A 17,115-nucleotide genomic window follows, 5' to 3' on the forward strand; every position below is an offset into this window, starting at 1 on the left:
GCTAGATATAGCCTAAAAGCAATCATATTCTTCAAGACGCTTCAAATCTTCCAACTTCAAAACATGATTTATTTAGCCTACTACCACCCATCATAGAATTTAACGCTTATTTTTATTTACAATTTGTCCTTCAAACAGCTGTAAAACTCTTTCAGGATAGGCCTATTTCAGAATGTAACGTTACAGTAGCAATAACTGGTGTAGCCTAAATAAAGTAGGCTAGCATTGTAGTTTTGTGAGAAGTGTATTTTTTTATTGTTAAATGTTTATTATTAGGCCTTATTTTTGTGGTACGTTTTCGACAATTCTCAATCATTTAATTGACAGATAACTAAACGTCGTTAGGCCTAAACTGTTATTTTTCCCCCCTCCGCGTGTTTGACAGCAGCAACACAAACAACAAAACGCCAAAAAAGAACAAGAAACAGCGTTTACCTGACGACGGACGATATCAGCATCTGTCATCATCCCTGAGAAAGAATATTCTTAAGGTAAACGATTATTTGTGATAAACAAAACCGATATGGTGGGGATTTTGATTCATCACAGTGTGACTCGAAAAGTATGGCTACGTTCATGAAACGTGACGCTTTCTGCAGGCCACACCGTACTCCAGTCCAGTCTCACAGTAACGTTAGGCGATGCGATGACGGGTGACTTTTTGTAGTTTTTTGCAAATCACTGAATCATGTATGTAACGTTAGATAGCTAAAGTTGCCAGAAAACGCCACAAGCAAAGCAAAACTGTGATATTTTTGGTTTCCATTTTGTCAAAATTTGGACGTCACATAGGCTAGGCCTACTTTTAAAAAGATTCGGGTAAGTTAGCTTTAACGTTATATTAATGAATCGAGAGTATTTATATGTAATTTTTGTAAATGCGTATTTAACACGCATTTGTTAAATACATTAGGCCTAAATAACAAAAAAGTATTCATCTAATCTCTTTATTTAATTTACCATTTTGGAGTAACGTTAGGCTAGTAATTTTATAACGTGAATGAGAGTCAACTTACCATTCTTTAAAATATCTTATTTTGTGTTCAACGGAATAAAGAAACTCATAGAAGTTTGGAACAACAAAGGGTGAGTAACAGAATTTTTATTTTGGGTGAACTAACTAGCCTATCCCTTTAAGCAGGTTATATGTTTTTGGATTATCAGCTGATGAAACACTGCAAAATATCTTTATTAGAAACTTCAATAGACATAAACTTCCAGACAACAGGAGCTGTGGAAAATTATAGTGATGTAGGAGCTTTACAGCGGATGCCATTGAAAAAAGAAAATACGGGGTACTCTGTCTAACTGTTACCCCTTACCTATGCCCCGTTACAGCCTGGCTTTAACTGTCATCATGACGCGGCTCTGAATAAGGTAAATTTCACTTGCTAATAGAGGAAACCCAGTGACATGTTCTGTAGGTCAAAAACCTTGAGGAAAAACTTGCCATCCAAGAAAAATGTGACAAGTTAAATAAAAACAAGTGCATGACCATATTTACTGGAAATTTTCTGACTTGACATGTACTACACAATTTGTTTTTCAGTAGAACAACCTAATCAGTTCCTAAAAATTCTCCAAAATAAGCAAAATTCTCCAAATTAACCCTGTAATTGCGGAATGGAAATTGGAACATATCAAATTACAGCTCATTGTTTAAGCTGTAAGTCCCATCTTGTCACCAGGTGAGATATTTAACAATCGGTTAGCTAACAACATCAAACACATCTTTCTGCCAAGGTTCATGCATTTGTTTAATCCTTCAAAAAGTAAACAACAGTAGTTGTTCAGTATCTGTCGTCATTATATTGCTGCTGACGAGTTGGAAGACAGTCACAGTTAATGAATAACTGATGAATACCTTTTTAAATGTAATGCAATACCTGACCACAGAGTTCCTCCTGAATGGTATTGGTTGGTGAAACCTGTTACCCTGACAACAGGGCACAAGATAAAATGAGTTACAGCCCACTTGTACCTTGTATCCTACAATTAAACCACAGCTTCCTTGTTCCTTCAGTGAGGTCAGCAAACTCCGCAGTTTAGTGTTCCTGGAGTATGTATACATACATGTAATATTTAAAAGGATTTTATTTATTCTCTGTCAAGACAAATCTATGATCAAAACAGCAGGATGAGGAGGATGAGTGTATTCCCACAGCATGGCACAGCTCTGGAAACCCTGGGACTTACTGCAAACGAAATCCGACAGGAAGTTGAAAACAGTAAGTCATATTTGACAGAATCTGCTTGATATTTATACCGATAGCTATATCTATAAAATAGGCTGCTCTAGAAACATATCTCATTATTGTATTATATATTGAGAATTGTTTATATTATATTGGAGGATACATTTGTTTTCAGGATTCTTTGATGAAAAGAAACTTCAAAAGAACCGCATTTATTTTAAATAGAAATGTTTTGTAAAATTATAAATGTCTTTACTGTCACATTTGATCAACTAAATGTATAAAATTTCTGAGTAAATGTATTATTTACAAAAAAATTATACTGGTAGTAAGTGTATGAATAGTGTAGTTAAGAAGACTATGTAGGTATATATAGTGCTGCCTTGCGAAAGTATTCGTACGCCTTTGTTTTTCCCCCACATTTTGTTATGTTGCTTGCTGCCTTATGTTAAACTACTTTAAATTACAATCTACACTCCATTCATCATCACAATGATAAAGCAAAAAAACTGATTTGTGACAACTTTGCAAATGTATTAAAAAGGAAAATCCGAAAGAAGTAAATTGCACAATTATTTCTACCCTTAACCCAATACTTACTAAAGCACCTTTACAGTCAAGTCATCTTCATTTATATAGCGCTTTTAACAATGTAGATTGTTTCAAAGCGGCTTTACAGTAATAAACGGATAATTTAAGGTAACAGAGATTGTTTTGTCTTTATACACAGGTTTCTTGTATACAAACAATACCGGATGCGCGCGCATCCAAGAGGCAAGACCGCTATATGTTATGCCGAGTTCTGTAAAAGAACATTGTAATTAACGTAGATTTCGCATTGTTTGTAAATTCTTGTTGACTCAATAATAAACTGCAATTTCAGAGTTGAATCTGTTTGCTTGTGTTTCATTTGCATATTAATATAACATTATGTAAAAAGTTAGTTAGTTGACTAGTATGAAATTGTCCAACTAAGTTTGCGAATCATAAAAACCTGACATACCCTATGCATTTAGGTTAGTTTACAGCACAACAGCTCCGCGTCATCTCTGCTTCTGCTAGATATAGCCGTAAAGACTGTTGCTTTCTGCCTCTTAGATGCGCGCGCATCTACGTGATGACGTTGCACAGAAACCCGTGTATAGCGGTTCTTGAATAAAGATATTGTCCAGCTAAAGTTAGTTTTGATCGATTCACTTCCGTGTTTTTGAAGCTTTGGTTGTGTTTACAGTGTGCAATATAACATGTATTCATGGAAAAAAAACAGTATTTTTCACAAAATTTACTTATCTGTATACCGCTGTTTTCACTGTCCTAAAAACGGACTGATGACTTCCTTGTTCTATGAAGTCCCTCCTTCAGAAATACATAACGAGTTCTGATTGTGCCAGCGGTTCCTGTGTTGTGATTCGACAGCAGCTTAGCGCACGTTGCCCGTAAAGGTCACGCCTCCTACCATAACGTGGAGATGCATGCGCTCAGTGTTATTGTAAGGTGATTTGACCCCGTGATGAAAATAACAGCGTCTCGACGACATGGCGACAAACACACTCTACAAACGCAACTCTTCCTTTTCTCTGTAGGAGCGCAACAAGACCACACCCTCTTTTTTTGTGTATTCCTGTGGGCGGAGGTTAGTCAAAAAACGGTTCTAGTGACGTCATTAAAGCAGGAAGTAGAGGGATGTAGTCCAAACCGGCCGTTCGCTGTAGGCTTTGAAAGGGGACTTCAGTTAAATAAAATATCTCGCTTGGCATTGAACTTTGAGCTTTATAATTTTACAGGTATTATTTATGCTCTAACAGCAACATTACACACTAGCTAAAGTAAAAAAAAATGGGATCACGAAGAACAGGACCTTTAAATTAAAGACCGCTAAGTCGACACCGTTCTCTCTACACAGACTCTAAACGTGAACCTGTAAAAAAATGCTGATGGTGCTCACGTGCGCATTAAGAATTAATTCTACAGTTATGCGTATTTGAATATATGTGCGCAGGTTTGTAATTCCCTACAAACCAAGCCTTAAACTACTTGTCTGGCGTTCAAATTTTGGAACAGAATTTTATCACTTCGGGGTAGATACGCGAAACCGAAATTATCCCGACAACGCTTTATCTGTAGAGTGATAAAGGGATCCTTCACAGTGATAAAGGGATCCTTCAACTAGAGACTAGTTGGCACTTCAGCACTGCGTTGTCATCGGGTCCAGGCGAAGGTCCTTTGTCAGATCTGGATACGGCCTGGATCCGGCAGGCTGCGGGAAAACCTCGGGATAAACAAAGACACTAAAATTAGCATAGATGCCATTCTTCTTATGATGTAACGAGTACATGAGGATATAAAGGAAAGTGTTCCCAGTTCCAGCTGATCTAATCTATGCAGCCTAACATTGAGTTATAGAAGTCTATAATGTATTAGCCTATGTGAATGCTAGGTCAAAGAGATGTGTCTTTAATCTAGCTTTGAACTGACAGAGTGTGTCTGCTTCCCGGACAATGGTAGGAAGACTGTTCCAAAGTTTTGGTGCTAAATAGGAAAAGGATCTACCGCCAGCAGTCGATTTTGATATTATATATACAGTATTATTAACTGGCCGGAATTTTGAGATCGCAATAGACGTGAAGTACTATAGTGCGTTAAGAGCCCGCTCAAGTACTGCGGAGCTAAACCATTTAGCGCTTTGTAAGTAATCAGCAATATTTTAAAATGTATACGATGTTTAATAGGCAGCCAATGCAGTGTTGACAGAACGGGGCTTTACAGCCTCAAGTCTTTTTTGAGATCATTTTCAAATCATTTCAGATTTCTCCATAGATATTCGATTGGGTTCAACCCCATGCTCTTGGTGGACCACTCAAGGACATTCACAGAGTTGTCCATAAGCCACTCTTGCATTGTCTTAGGTGTGTGATTATGGTCATTGTACATTGCAAGTGAACCTTCTGCCCAATCTGAGGTTCTAGATTTAAAAAATCATATTTGCCAGGGACTTTTTATCTGTTGTCTAAATTCAAAAATTATCTGAAAAATTATGCGGCTACCGTCACACTTTACTGTTGTGATGGTATTGTGCAGGTGGTGAGCAGTGCCTGGTTTTACTTTCCTCCATACATGATGCTTGGAACTGAGGTACATCAGACCAGAGAATAATGTTTCTCACAGTCTGAGAGAGTCCATTTGGTGCTTTTTTTTTTTGGGGTGCAAATTCCAAGTGGGTTTTCATGTGTCTTCACTGAGAAGAGGTTTGATTCTGGCCACTCATCCATAAACCCCAGATCGGTGAAGTGTTGTAGTGATGTTTGTCCTTCTGTAAATTTCTTCCATCACCATACTGTATATGATCAATCAGAGTGACCACCACCACCATCAGCTTCTTGGTCATCACTCTAACCAAGGCACTTCTCCATCCATTGCTCAGTTTGGCTAGAAGGCCAGCTCTAGGAAGAGTCCTTATTGTTCCAAACTTCTTCCATTACGGATTATGGAGGCTGCTTCTGTCAACCTTCAATGCAGCAGATTTTTTTTGTAGTCTTCCCTTGATCTGTGTCTTGATACAATCCTGTATCTGAGCTCTACATGCTGTTCCTTTGACCTCATGATTTGGTTTTTGTTCTGATATCGATTTTCAGCTGTTAAACCTTTTATTGAGATGTGCCTTTCCAAATCATACCCATTCAACTGAATTTGCCACAGGTTAACTCCACTTAAAGTGTAGCAACTAATCTACAAGCCAAATTGGAATGCTCCTGAGCTAAATTTTAACTGTCCCAGAAATGGGTTTGAATACTTGTGCAATGTAATTAATTCAGTTTTTTATTTTTAATAAATTTGAAAAGTTGTCACCAATCTGTTTTTGCTTCGTCATTATGGTGTATGGAGTGTAGATTAAAAAAAAGTAATTTAAAGTAGATTAACATAAGGCAACAACATAAAATGTAAAAAAAAAAAACAATACTGTATATTTATATAGTGTATATATTGTACAGAAAAAGCTTTTGGAACAAATATGTTACACTGTCTACAATAAGAAGAACTGTTTCAGATGTGAACTAACTCAATGTCTGTGATCCCAGAGACATCTGAACTGGTATCAGACCTGGTTAACCTGTCAGCCGGAGGCAGATTTCAAGCAATTCGATCATTACCTATGTCATTTAATGAGAGGAAAACAATCAGGTTAACGTATTTTATAATAATACATTTTTGCAGTATTTCCCACAATGCTAAATTTGATCTAAACTTGAACTTACACTCCACTCAACAGGAATAGAGTGAACTCTGTCAAACTCTCAAAGACCATCCTCTCTGCAGACTGTCGTCAACAGGTGTCTCGGGTAAAAAGATAAACGCACTTTTTAAAAAAAAATCTAGATTTGTTATTATCATGGTTCACAATCAAATGCTACATAATATTTCAAGACTAATAATCTGCCTCTTCAGTCTTTCCGCAGATTCCGCGCCAGCTTGGCATCAGCCAGGCAGCATTTGGTTGTATGGCAGGACACCCTGAAGGAGATCGGGGGCAGGTTTGGCACTTCTGTCCTCTCCTACTTCTTGTTCCTTAAATGGCTGCTGAAGTTCAACCTCTTCTCCTTCCTCATCAACTTCTGCTTCATCACAATCCCACAAATTGTGCATGCGCCCAATATCAGCAGTGTCACAGGGTTCAGAGGACTTGAGCTCCTCACAGGGGTGGTGAGTTTTAATATTGAGTATATTATTTAATATTATTTAATATTGAGAATATTATCCAAACTTTATATACATTAACACTTTACACTAAGGTTAAATTTATTAACATTAGCTAGTGAATTAGGAAGGGTTTTTTTCACAGTGAGTGATGCCATATAGAATACCTTTTTTTTTGCTCTGAGAACCTTTTAGTGAACAATTCTTAAAATAACTTTTCTAAGTTTGAAGAACATTTTAATAATCTAAAGAACATTTTTCCACTATAAGAACCTTTTTGTGGAATGGAAAGGTTCCAAGGATGTTAAAGGTTCTTCATGGAACCATCAAGGCAAATTTTTTTCATTTTTAAGAGAGTAGCATGCACTAACAATAATTGACTTTTATTACTGCATTTAAGTTAATGTAAGTATTAATTAAAGTATTTAACCCTTGTGCTGCTGTGTTGAAAACCCTATAACACTTGTGGTGTTCCCGTTCAAAAATGTCCGGCCTGAAAATAATTGCTTATAAATCTCTTGTTATGTTACCATATCACCAAATATTGCATCCACTCTTTTTTGTCAGCTTGTTTTCTTTCAATTAGGAACTGATAAATCGTAGGCCTCATTGATCTGAGCCTCACTGATTTGAGAATAAAGTTCATAGTTCAAAAGAAAGCCTGCAAAATAGTTGCGTGTGTGTGTGTGTGTGTGTGTGTGTGTGTGTGTGTGTGTGTGCGCGTGTGTGTGTGCGCGCGCGCGCCGATGCACGTGCCACACATGCACAGATCCGAGGCATTTGTTTTTGTAAGCCCACATGTACATATGTGAACATGAACATGCTCCTGGACACTAATCGTTTCTTTGATTTTCAACTCTCCCATTCATTTTCAATGGGCAGTCATTTTTACCAATATAAGCTCAGATCAATGAGGCCTACGATCAATCAGTTTCAAAAATAAATACAAAACCTGTCCTAATTTGAAGAAAACAAGTTGACTAAAAGATTGAATTCAATACTTCTTGGACTGGGCAAATGTCTATTGTCCATTTATGTATGAACTGATTGTTTGTTCTTTACTGTTATTGTGAAGCATCCTTGAGAAAGGCTCTATATAAATTAAACCGACGTATATTATTAATATTTGGTGATCAAATAGCATAACAAGAGATTTATAAGCATTTTTTTGTAGGCCGGTCATTTTTGACAGGGAACATCACAAGTTTTGCCATTTTGTACAAAATAAAAGCATTTAAAATACATTCCTGGTTAAACATTAAAGCACACTAGTGTGATAAACAGTGCTAATGTTTTTCAGATTTGATGTCAAATTGACCAAATTATCCACAAATAACTCTTTTATTCACTCAAAAACTGAGGTAAAATAACCTATGATGAGGCTCAGATAAATAAAGCCTCAATTCCAAAAAGAAATATAAAACCGGTCCTAATTGAAAGAAAACAAGTTGACAAAAAGATTGAATTTAATATTTGGTGATGATGTAGCATAATGAAAGATTTATAAGCAAAACATTTTAGGCCGGTCATTTTTACCTGTCACCACAAGTGTGGGGGAAAAAAGTATCAAAACATTTTTGGGAAGTTGTTAAGACTCTCACAGAAAGTCATTAAATTTTAGTCCAATGCAATAACATTAAGTGGCATTATCGGCTACAGGAAAATCATCTCCGGGTCAAAATGACCCGAACAAATTGAATTTAAGTAAATGAATGATAATGTATTAATTATAAACCAATCATAATTTTTTACTGCTTTAAAAGTAAAAAAAAATAATGTATTAGAGATCTTAATAAATTCTGTAAAAGATATTGTTAAAAATCATGATAATTAATGCATTAACTAAACTTAATGAACTGAACCATGTGTTCATCATACAAAACTTGATCTATAGAATATGGAGTGACAATATCTTTGTCGACAGGGTTATTTCAACCAGACGGTCTTGTTCTATGGTGGTTATAATGGCGAAGTGATTGTATCCACACCAGCCTACAACATGCAGTTGGCCTACTTTTTCACCATAGCTGCATATCTGGTGCTGTGTGGGGTGTCTCTTATCTACAGGTAACATATTTAGCGGGACGGTAGGTTTCTGAGGCCTTTACAGCATACAAGCAATACAAAGCTTGTTTTGAAGCTAGATAACTTCCTGTTGCACATTTTCCCAGACTTTACATATCAAATATTTGCCATTTGAAAGCCATATGGAAATATAAGGTTCCAGTCATTGGCTATGATCGTCTCCCTGACAAATATGAATGTTTTGACGTTTGAAAATTAGCATTTTGTGATTTAAAGATCACCATGTGAGCAGAAGTAATGAACTGTGCAACAAGATAACATGTCTACACTATGTTAGATTAATGCCAGAATGGAATGCAGTAATAAATATCTGGTTTTCTTTAACACCTCCTCAGCATGTCCAGATCGTTTCAGAATAACTTTGTGCTGGAGACAGGACCCGTTTCTGGAGGAGCATGGCGTCTCTTGTGCAGCTGGGACTTCGGTGTTGTCAATGAAAAAGCCATTCAGTACAACAAGAACAACCTCGGCATTCAGCTGAAGGTTCATACCCGTTTACATTCTTGTAGGTGTCATCCCTTTTCTGTTTTCATTGGCTCATTTTGACCGTGTCTTCCAGGAGTCCTTATCAGAAAGGTTACAGGAGAAAAACAAAACTTCTCTGTCTGACCGAATAAAGCGTCTGTCTCTCCACCTACTGGCCTGGCTGCTCTCTTTAGGACTCGCCCTAGGCTCCGGTGCAGGGATCTACTTTCTGGGGACAGATAAGTTGGTAAATTCATTCACAGTGTGGTAAATACACAAATAATACACATTTTGCTTGCATTTCACGCTCGTGTGCTTCCTTTTTTACTGCAGACCTTCAATTTCGATAATGATCCAAATGATTTAAAGGCCGAGGCATCTACTCTGCTTCTGCCTGTGGTTGTGTCTCTCATAAACCTGATCGTGCCTCTCCTCTACTCCCTCATCAGCAAAATGGAGAGCTACTCCAATCCACGTGCACAGATCTACATAAGCATCATCAGGTGTGATCATTGTTTTGTCACCAGAAGCATCAGATTTCCATAGCTAACAATGCCAGGTGACCTCATCTTTATTGTCTGTCTTGTTCCTAGAAATGTTGTTTTGAAGATGTCCCTTCTTGGAATTCTTTGCTTTTACTGGCTGAATTTTGTTCCCACCAAAATCTCAGTAGGTGCACCATAAGTGTCATTTATCATGGATTACTAGCAAAGCATTATTATGTTTCTTTTTACGCAGTTGTAATCTTTTTTTATATTCAAGTGTTGGGAGTCCTTTGTGGGGCAGAGTGTGTATCGGCTGCTGATAATTGACTTCATATTCTGTCTAATCGGCATTTTCTTTGGGGAATTCCTACGCAAGTGAGTCAAATACATCTTGGCTGCTGAAGTAGGTCTGCAAAAGGCAGCTCACAGTTGGACATTTAGTACCATTCAGTAGATGATTTCCACCACTTTAATATGTAGAACTTGTATGCAGTTTAGTAGAATTATTCAGATTCCACATAATTAATATACTACAGTTCCAAAGTTTGGAGTTTGTACGTTTTATTTATTATCATTTTTTTTTAAATGTTTTTGAAAGTCTCATATGTTCACCAAGGCTGCATTTATTTTGATAAAAAATGCAGTAAAACAGTAATATTGTGAAATATTACTGCAATATAAAATAGCTGTTTTCTATTTAAATATATACAGTATTCAAATGTAATTTATTCCTGTCATGGGAAAGCTGAAGTTTCAGCATCATTATTCCAGTCTTCAGTGTCACATGATCCTTCAGAAACTATACATTTTTTGAATAAAAAGTTCAAAAGAACAGCGACGTAAATCTAATATAAAATAGTCATATTTTGTAACATTATAAATGTCTACAATGTCACAATTTAAATGCATCCTTGCTGAGTAAATAAATATACATGCTAAATTTAAATAATTGTCAAAATATTTATATATATATATAAATGCTGAGGTTTTTTTACATATCTTACTGACCCTAAACTTTTGAATATTGTAAAAAAATATAACTGCCGTTACCTTTGTAGAATAAACTGTGTTTTTGCAGACTGATAAATAAATCTAAGGAAATGGTTTACATTACAGTTCTATTCATGAGTGTACTGTGGACCCTTCCAAATGAAGAGTAATTACTGATTACAAATGACACAGAATCAATAGATTCACTTTCATTTCACTTTTTCAAAATTGCTACAGTGTAATCGGAACCATGTGCATCCAGAGTCTTGGCGTCCCAGAGTTTGACATTGCTAGGAATGTACTTGATCTGATCTATGCCCAGACTCTGGCTTGGTAAGTCAATATCTGCATCTCTTCAGGTCTATACTTTGATATTCCTTCAAGCTGATTGCCTCTTTTATCTCTCTTCCTGTCTGCCCCAGGATTGGAATTTACTTCTCCCCCCTACTTCCTGTAATGCAAGTCCTTAAATTGTTTATCATCTTTTACTTGAAAAAGGTAAGCACCATTATAGCATCACTTTGTCCTTGCAGTCGAGATTATATTGCATGTTCTTAGTCTCACGGTTCCTGTTTCAGATCAGTCTGAGCATGAACTGTCAGCCTCCCAAACACACGGGCAGAGCCGCACAGATACAGACGGTCTTCATCGCCCTGCTCTTCTTCCCCTCTTTTGTGGGCACGCTGTCCATGGTAGCATTCACAGTGTGGAGGTGGAGTTGACTTCTGACCAAGTGACATATCTTAAATGTTGTTTGTTGCTTCATTTTGTTTCGGATAATCGTGAACACTTCCTAATTCAACGACAGACTAGAGAGTGGCACCAATCAATATGATATAACATAAGAGTTTTTAAGTGTTTTTGCGTTCCACTACTCTGATTTTTGTTATTGTTTGTCTATTTAAACATGACCTAGATGGGCGCTTAGTTCTGCAAGCACCACATTTTAAAGGGTTAGTTCACCCAAACATTTTAATTCTTGAAGTACTCACCCTCATGTTGTTCCAACCCCGTAAGACTTTTGTTCATCTTCGGAAAACAAATTAAGATATTTTTGATGAAACCTGAGAGCTGGCTCACTCCTTCATAGGCTGCTAGGTAATCGATATCTGCCAGCCCAGAAAAGTTAGTAAAGAAATGAGTCTTAAACTTATATAAAAATAGATAAACTTAAGTTTATCAAGCGACACTAATACTTTTTGTGCGCAAAAAACAAACAAAAATAGCGACTTTATTCAACTATTAATTTTCTTCTGTGTGGGCCTCTGAGTGAGTTCACGTAGTGTAACAGCGCAGCGCTTCTGGGTTGTACGTCAGAATGTAGGCTCGCTATTGGCCAGCATCACACACATGACCAGCGTCGACCAATAGTGAGCCTACGTTCTGACGTACAACCCAGAAGCGCTGCGCTGTTACACTAAGTGAACTCACTCAGAGGCCCACACAGAAGAAAATTAACAGTTGAATAAAGTTATTTATATATATATATATATAGGCCTATATTTTAATGGGGTAGAAATTGAGTTCAAAAGATCATTTTAAAACCCTTCTCCTTAAACCTCATAAAGTAAATCATGAACTTCTGGGAAAAATTATGAGGCATTTGAATATTGTTGTGGACGAGGGAGGTTGGGGTTATGGATGGGAGGGCCTTGGTGTCAAAAAGGTTGAGAACCACTGGTCTAGCACATTACGTAGATAAAAGCAGCACAGTGGGGTGAACCGTTGTGTGAACCGGCCCTTACTGTATGTTACAGTCTTTTCCGCTTGTCTTGCAGCCTGCGGCCCTCAGATCAGTGTGGGCCCTTCCAGGGTCTCGACACCCCCTTCTACGCCATTTTCAATTGGATTGATTCAATCCAGGACCCTCCTAAAAGTAAATGGGTCTGGTGGATATTTGAAAACGTACTGAGAAGTGAACTCTTCTACTATCTGATTACCCTCATCATCCTGTAAGTCCACAAGCTGGATGTTTTGTGAACACCTTAACAATTCACAAAAGGAAACCTTTTTTCTGGATCCTTCTTCATTCCTCGCTCTCTTCTTTCAGAGTCATCACTTTTTTCCTCTGGCAAATCACTCAGGGACGGAAACAGCTCATCAAGACTCTGCGAGAGCAGATTGTGAATGTGAGTGCTGAGATATATAATACGGACCTCACTTTAGCATCCACTTCGCTTCAGTATTGTCAAAAACTAAGAGTTTTAACCTCAGTGACTCTTCTTCCATCTGCCTGTCAGGAAGGAAAGGACAAAGTGTTTCTCTTGAATAAACTACAAACTATACAGAAGCAGAGAAGGGAAATGGCATCTTACATACCTCAGGTGCGTGTTTCTCATGTGTTCTGTCTGGTCTAACATACATTCTTCTTGCATCTAGTTATCGTTAGTAAAATACTGTACTCAACAGAAAGAGAAACATATTGTGATTGTGGAGATTTCAGCCCAACACAACAGAACTCAGGGTACTACAGTCCTTAGCAGGCTTCAGAGAAACCCCAGAATAGGGCACGCTCATACTGAAGATACTCTACTGCCAGGGGCCGTGCCTTCAAACGACACAACCTCTTAACAGACAGAGAGCTCACACCGGTAGCCCACGGTCCCTTCTGACATGCAGCAGGGATCCAAATAAGATCAATATTTATGCAAAATGTATTTCCATCTCACTCTTTCTGGCGGCCTGTAAAAGCAGAAAAAAACGCACAGCATTTTTCTTGTGAGGTCATATATTAAGTAGCCTAAAGCTGAAACGTTTTGCTCATTTGAAAGCACTTTTAAACATTCTCATCATCTTGGTCTTATTTTCTGTCATGTAGGACTTCGACCAGACACCACATTTCAACACAAACTGGATGAGTACTCTGCCCTTCGAAATGTGACAATATATTCTCTGATTATTTTTGATGTACATGCATTTTTCTGTAAATATTGCATTTATCTGTAACTTATTCAGAAAAATCTAACTATCCTCTGTGTATTGGATGGGAAGAGGAATTGTTTGGAAACCATGTGTTCCCACAACTTAATTTGTTCCCTTGTTTTCATTTAGTTAAATAATAGCTACAAATGAACTAAAACAGTAGAACAATTTAAAGGCATGGGAATTCATTCTAAATGCATGGACATAATATCGTTTTTTTCACCCTGCAAGTCATGCACAGGGCTCTCTACTTTCCTCATGATAACAAGCTAACATTTACATCTAGTTATTTGAGTTTTTCCCCCCAATACATAATCCGATACATCCTAATAATTTATTCTGACATCTTTGTAAATATCAACAAATAAATATTTTAATATGTAAATAAGTGTCATCTGTGGTGAGTTGGATGCAAAGAACCTCAAAGCTTTGTTTTACTGATAACAATATCAATTTTATTGTGAAAAAGTCGTTGCTTTCATACACTTAAGAACTGTACAATCAATAATTTAAAAAAATGTTTTTCGTTGTTATTGTTGCAAGAACTTCTGATAATTATGCAGGTATTTCAGCAGCTTTTAGCTTCAACCAAAGGAAAATAGTGTTTACAATTGTGTATTCCTACTGCTCCACCAAATCACATTTCCCTTTACCCCGTTCAACAGAAGAGGAAACACCAGGAGGGTCCCGTCATGCTGTTACACTTAAAAACCATGAGCATGTTTTTTTTCTTTTCTTTTTTTTTTTTAAATATAATCAGAGGCTTCCGTTACAAAGAGGAAAAACACTTTACAATACAAAAAAAGTTGAAATGGAACATTCTAACTAAGTCACAGAATTTCTTTGCACTGTATGATGTGCGTATTACAGAGAAGAACAACCAGTGCTCTCGGCCGAGAGGCTCAAACTAATACCTACGGATTCTGAAGATGTCCAAAAAGGAATAAAAGAACACTTCTTTGTAGTATTTCTATTACCACAGCCTTTCAGGATTCAAAGATTAATGTGGGGGGGCATAACATTCTGTGGACCCTTTAGTATTTATGTCATCCAACAGATGGACACTAATATGCACAACTGCTCAAAATGCACCAGGTTCATTCTATCAGCTATAGCGACTGCAAAAGGCCGGTAGCGAATAGCTTATAGGTCAAACACTGAGAGCTTGCAGCCCTCTAGAGGAAGTTTAAAGGCCTCCTGCTGGCAGCCTGTCGCTCAGCCCGGTTTAAACGGGCTTCATTGGGCAGGTCTGTCGCTGGAGGACGAGGCTCGTCCCTGAGATGAAGGGGGTGGAGGAGAAACAGGGAAAAGATGAGGAGCATCTATTAATCCGCAAACACGGCTCATCAGACCTGGAAGAAATGCGCCGCTGCTTCTGACGTGATTCGATACCGCCAGGAAAAGCCAGAGGAAGTGCTGTAGATTCCACTTGTGACGTCTCAATTTCATTTGTGCTTGATATTGAGGAGCAAGCTTGAATGGGTTTATTATCCTTCATTCTGACATATCTATAGAGAAACCATGCTGTATGTGCAGATTAAAAAGGGCTCAGAGCAAAAGAGCTGACTTTTGAACTCATGCAACAACACTGAAAACTGGTAGAACACATGGGATTTGAAATCATTGTGCATTTTTGCCAGACAAGAGAGAAAGTATAACGGGAAATGTGTGGCAAATGCAGGATCACAAATGAGAAAATCAGGCAGTTGTGGTACTGAACTCTGGACATTAGGAGAGGTAATTACAGTATAATGTTAAAATATTGTAAATATGATGAATAATCCCACAAGACATGCAGGAAAAAAGCAAATCAGAGTAGCGAAAAAAAGAAAAGAAAAAAAAAAAAACTCTTTGCCAATACTGTCCCCTGAGGAGAAATTTCCTGTAATCCGCGTTTAAGGAGAAGATAGTTCTGACCTAAAGAGGAACATTTCATCAAACACCTTTTTTCCTGGATCTTCAAGGACTTTCCAAGCAAACAGAAGGTACATGGAAATGCTTGTGCCGTCTCTCTTTTAGCCGAGTGGTCCCACAGTCCACATTCTGTTGTTAATTCACTCTGTTGATTGAGTCATTGTGCAAACGGCCGGCAAATTCAAAGACCACCAATTTGCAGTGCAAATCACATTTAATACATCAGTTCATACGCAAGCACTACAAGTCATTTCGCATTAGCCCTCTCATTGTTGGTAAGCATGCAAGACCATGTGACCGTTTGAGGTACTTTGCAGGGAGAACAGAGCCAAAAAGAGGAAAACCATATGCCAAGCACAGAGGATTATGAGTATGAGCAACCGAGAACTCAACCAAAGCGTAATAAGCCCATAAAACAACTTCAAAATGAGGCCTGTCAGCCACTGCAGGGTTTAATTGCATGAATTCTCCAGCAGAGGGTGCTAGTGAAGAAGGAAACATGCTGTGGGTGATACCTGCATTAAAAAAAACAGAGTCTGATGAAGGACTCGTTTTTATTCAAGGTCTGTGGGTGAGAAATCAAATGTACTGCAGCAAGGTGAGGGGAATAACGTAGCCGTTTGTAGCACCAGGAAGTGTTTGTTCACATCCTGCTCTCTCCACGTTGGGAGGTGCCACACCTCTGTTGCGTCATCGACCCAGCCCTGTGTCGGTTTCCTTGTGTGTTTGTCCGTGTGCACCTGAGTGTTATATAAGGGAAGGGAGGGGGCGGCCCCACCCCTATGCCCAGAGGCTAGGAGATCTTACAGTTGCTCCTGGTGCAGTTCTGTGGCGGACTCTGAGGCGGCCGGATGGATTTGGAGCGTTTGAGGCTGTTGCCTTTGCTGCCTCCGGCGGCGTTGGCCAGCGAGTAAGACCGACCGTGCATCATGACGGCGTTCATGCCGTTCGCCATGGAGAACGACTTCAAATGGCTCTTGATGGCTACAGGAAGCGGTAGCTTATCGATTAGGTGCACAGGCGTACAGGAAACAATGGCACGACAGCACAAGTCCTGCAGACTGAATACTGCAATGGCACAAAAGACAAAACACACGAGTTACAAAACAAAGACGATCAGGAGGTTGAGCGGTTACATAATCGAACCATAAAAACTAAATAAGCAGCATGTGATACTCCAGGGATTCAATAGTAGCTGCCTCAATGCATCTGCATGCCTGCATGCCGACATCATTTTTTATTCTCTTTACAAAAGTAATGAGAAGGTTTTAAATGATTCAACATTCCCTCAGCAGATGTTAACACACTGCATGCATTTTTTTTTCCAGATTAAGTCCAATGCAAATGGTGAGAAATATTTTTTAAGT

General features: G+C 38.1%; 2 protein-coding genes and 1 long non-coding RNA gene across 7 annotated transcripts in view; 1 reads left to right on the top strand and 2 right to left on the bottom strand.

Annotated features, from left to right (window-relative positions):
* Nucleotides 1-1,223, bottom strand: part of LOC307005420 — a 74,278-nt gene extending 73,055 nt beyond the window's left edge. For all 5 annotated transcript variants that reach the window (XR_013799269.1, XR_013799270.1, XR_013799271.1 and 2 more), the window contains exon 1: nucleotides 436-1,223. This is a non-coding gene — a long non-coding RNA (uncharacterized lncRNA). The remainder of the gene's footprint in view (nucleotides 1-435) is intronic.
* tmc5 (transmembrane channel like 5) lies at nucleotides 1-14,711 on the top strand. Its single transcript, XM_079625566.1, has 19 exons — nucleotides 1-290; nucleotides 389-491; nucleotides 2,113-2,228; nucleotides 6,272-6,374; nucleotides 6,463-6,532; nucleotides 6,639-6,893; nucleotides 8,812-8,954; nucleotides 9,308-9,455; nucleotides 9,532-9,684; nucleotides 9,771-9,940; nucleotides 10,031-10,106; nucleotides 10,200-10,297; nucleotides 11,150-11,245; nucleotides 11,335-11,410; nucleotides 11,491-11,624; nucleotides 12,691-12,864; nucleotides 12,963-13,041; nucleotides 13,153-13,236; nucleotides 13,731-14,711. The coding sequence occupies exons 3-19, from the start codon at nucleotides 2,138-2,140 to the stop codon at nucleotides 13,791-13,793; spliced, it is 2,013 nt and encodes a 670-aa protein (XP_079481692.1). The 5' UTR covers nucleotides 1-290; nucleotides 389-491; nucleotides 2,113-2,137; the 3' UTR covers nucleotides 13,794-14,711.
* The window catches only part of rab40c (RAB40c, member RAS oncogene family), a 19,238-nt gene continuing 16,398 nt past the window's right edge, over nucleotides 14,276-17,115 (bottom strand). The window contains exon 7 of the mRNA XM_079625567.1: nucleotides 14,276-16,816. Within this exon, the coding sequence (XP_079481693.1) occupies nucleotides 16,542-16,816 (275 nt within the window). The 3' untranslated portion in view covers nucleotides 14,276-16,541. The remainder of the gene's footprint in view (nucleotides 16,817-17,115) is intronic.

This window comes from Phoxinus phoxinus (genome assembly GCF_949152265.1).
Source record: "Phoxinus phoxinus genome assembly, chromosome: 1".
Taxonomy (NCBI): domain Eukaryota; kingdom Metazoa; phylum Chordata; class Actinopteri; order Cypriniformes; family Leuciscidae; genus Phoxinus; species Phoxinus phoxinus.

Coding starts and splice junctions, on each gene's coding strand:
- tmc5 (XM_079625566.1), top strand. CDS start 2,138: ATGAGGAGGATGAGTGTATTCCCACAGCATGGCACAGCTCTGGAAACC. Junction 6,375..6,462: donor AATGAGAGGAAAACAATCAG/GTTAACGTATTT, acceptor TCCACTCAACAG/GAATAGAGTGAACTCTGTCA. Junction 6,533..6,638: donor GTCGTCAACAGGTGTCTCGG/GTAAAAAGATAA, acceptor CTGCCTCTTCAG/TCTTTCCGCAGATTCCGCGC.